The following is a 2,070-nucleotide window of genomic DNA, read 5'->3' on the forward strand; positions in this document are numbered from 1 at the left end:
TTTTTTGTATTTTTAGTAGAGATGGGGTTTCACCATGTTAGCCAGATGGTCTCGATCTCCTGGCCTCGTGATCCGCCCACCTCGGCCTCCCAAAGTAGCTGGGATTATAGGCGTGAGCACCACCACACGTGGCTAATTTTTTTTAGTCTCAGATACTTGGGAGGCTGATATGAGAGGACTGCTTGAGCTCAAAAGTTCGAGGCTGCAGTGAACTATGACTGTGTCACTGCACTCCAGCATGGGTGACAGAGGGGGCTCAAGTGCAGTGGCACAGTCATAGCTCACTGCAGCCTCGAGCTCTTGGGCTCATCTGAAACCCCAAGAGCTATTTTGTGCTCTTGGACGGTGAGATGCATCTGAGAGAAGAGGAGACTTCTGAGTAACTACAACTAAGCCCAGACTCCTCTTCCCTCTCACCCACGCCAGGTTGTCTCATGTATCTATCTCCCCTGGAACAGTTAGGAAAGATGATGACAACTGCCCAAGCCACTGGGCACACCTATGTTGACAAGGGTGCACCTTGTGGCAGGGTAGGGTCAGCAGCAGTGAAGGAATCCTGACCCCAGGCCTAGCATCTGGTGGGGTGGGAGAGGCAGTGTTTGTTAGGTAGGCTCAGCCTCAAATTACCTCTGCTTATAGCAAGCCCAAGCCCTGAGCATCCAGATATCATGGTGCCCTGACCCACAAGCTCAAGAAGGAAACTGGAGGGAGAGGCAATGATGCTGGTACTAAGACATTTATTATCATAAAAAGTCCATTGTTGTCCTGTTTTTCCATATGTACATGCTCCTGTGGGCAGTCTCCCACCTGTCTACCCTCCATGGTACCAGTCAACTCTCCAAACTGACCAACTACTTGGTAAAAGAGGAAGAACTGGAGGAGGTGGCCCAGGGCTAACGGGAGTGGGAACAAAGTGCAGAGTGGTTGGGCTTGGTTCTCAATTCCTGACGGTGGGCAGGCACTGCAGGGCCAGCACATGAATGCCTCACCAGAGCTGCTGGGCTGGAGGCAGAGGCTGCAGATGACAGCTAAGTGCACTCTCAGGCTGAACCTCCAGGAATGGAGCACAGAGGAGGAAAAAGGTCCCACAGCTGATTGGGGGGTCTTAGCTGGGGCTATCAAAGTTCTCTTTTTCAGGTCCCCATCCAAGTGGCAGCGACAGCAGCTCTGACTTGACCTGAAGAGCCTGTGGCCCACAGGGTCCAAGGAAAGCCTGGTGGGAAGCACTGGTCCTGATCTCTGAGTGACCTGCCTTAGTTGACCTCAGAGGTGGGTATAGGATCTGTGGGGCGGGGTGTGGCCAGGAGGGGCACTGGTGAGGTGGCCTCGATGAGCGCAGGGTTGAGGATGATGGGCAGAGTCATGGGTGGCACGCCCACCTGCAATGGGGAGGCCAAGGGCTGCAGGATCAGAGGGGGCTGAGCCAGGGCTGGAGGCCCATCAGGGGTGGGGCTCAGCCTGCTGGGGCTTGAGGCCACAGGTGATCCTGGGGAGCTGCAGTTGGCGGCTCGGGGGCCCTCAGGCTTCTCAAAGTCTGTAGAAAAGCAATGTGACACAGTCAGATTCCCTTGTCGGCATAAGACAACTCACATTGCTCGGCTGGCTGCTTATAGAATCTGTTTCTCTACTTTCCTGTCAGCAACACGCCCCTGCCCCGCCAGGCTAAAAAGTTGGGAGTCTCCCCTCAGAACTCATTTCAGTGTTCAGCTACCCTTTTTGTTTGAGATGGAGTCTTGCTCTGTTGCCAGGTCGGAGTACAGTGGTGCGATCTCGGCTCACTGGCACCTCCGCCTCCTGGGTTCCAGTGATTCTCCTGCCTCAGCCTCCTGAGTAGCTAGGATTACAGGTGCACACTACCACACCCGGCTAATTTTTTTGTACTTTTAGTAGAGAGGGGTTTTACCATGTTGGTCAGGATGGTCTTGATCTCTTGACCTCATGATCTGCCAGCCTCGGCCTCTCAAAGTGCTGGGATTACAGGCGTGAGCCACCGCGCCTGGCCCATGTTCAGCTACCTTATATCCACCTTCTAACCTCCTTTGCCAAGCTATCTTTTTTTTTTTTTTTTTT

At 53.6% G+C, this 2,070-nt stretch overlaps 1 protein-coding gene across 1 annotated transcript in view; it reads right to left on the bottom strand.

Annotated features, from left to right (window-relative positions):
* Positions 1-717: 717 nt before the first annotated feature.
* Positions 718-2,070, bottom strand: part of GBF1 (golgi brefeldin A resistant guanine nucleotide exchange factor 1) — a 136,880-nt gene continuing 135,527 nt past the window's right edge. The window contains exon 40 of the mRNA XM_037739561.1: positions 718-1,586. Coding sequence (XP_037595489.1) covers positions 1,254-1,586 — 333 coding nt within the window. The 3' untranslated portion in view covers positions 718-1,253. The remainder of the gene's footprint in view (positions 1,587-2,070) is intronic.

This window comes from Cebus imitator, unplaced genomic scaffold (genome assembly GCF_001604975.1).
Source record: "Cebus imitator isolate Cc_AM_T3 unplaced genomic scaffold, Cebus_imitator-1.0 Scaffold71, whole genome shotgun sequence".
Classification (NCBI taxonomy): Eukaryota; Metazoa; Chordata; class Mammalia; order Primates; family Cebidae; genus Cebus; species Cebus imitator.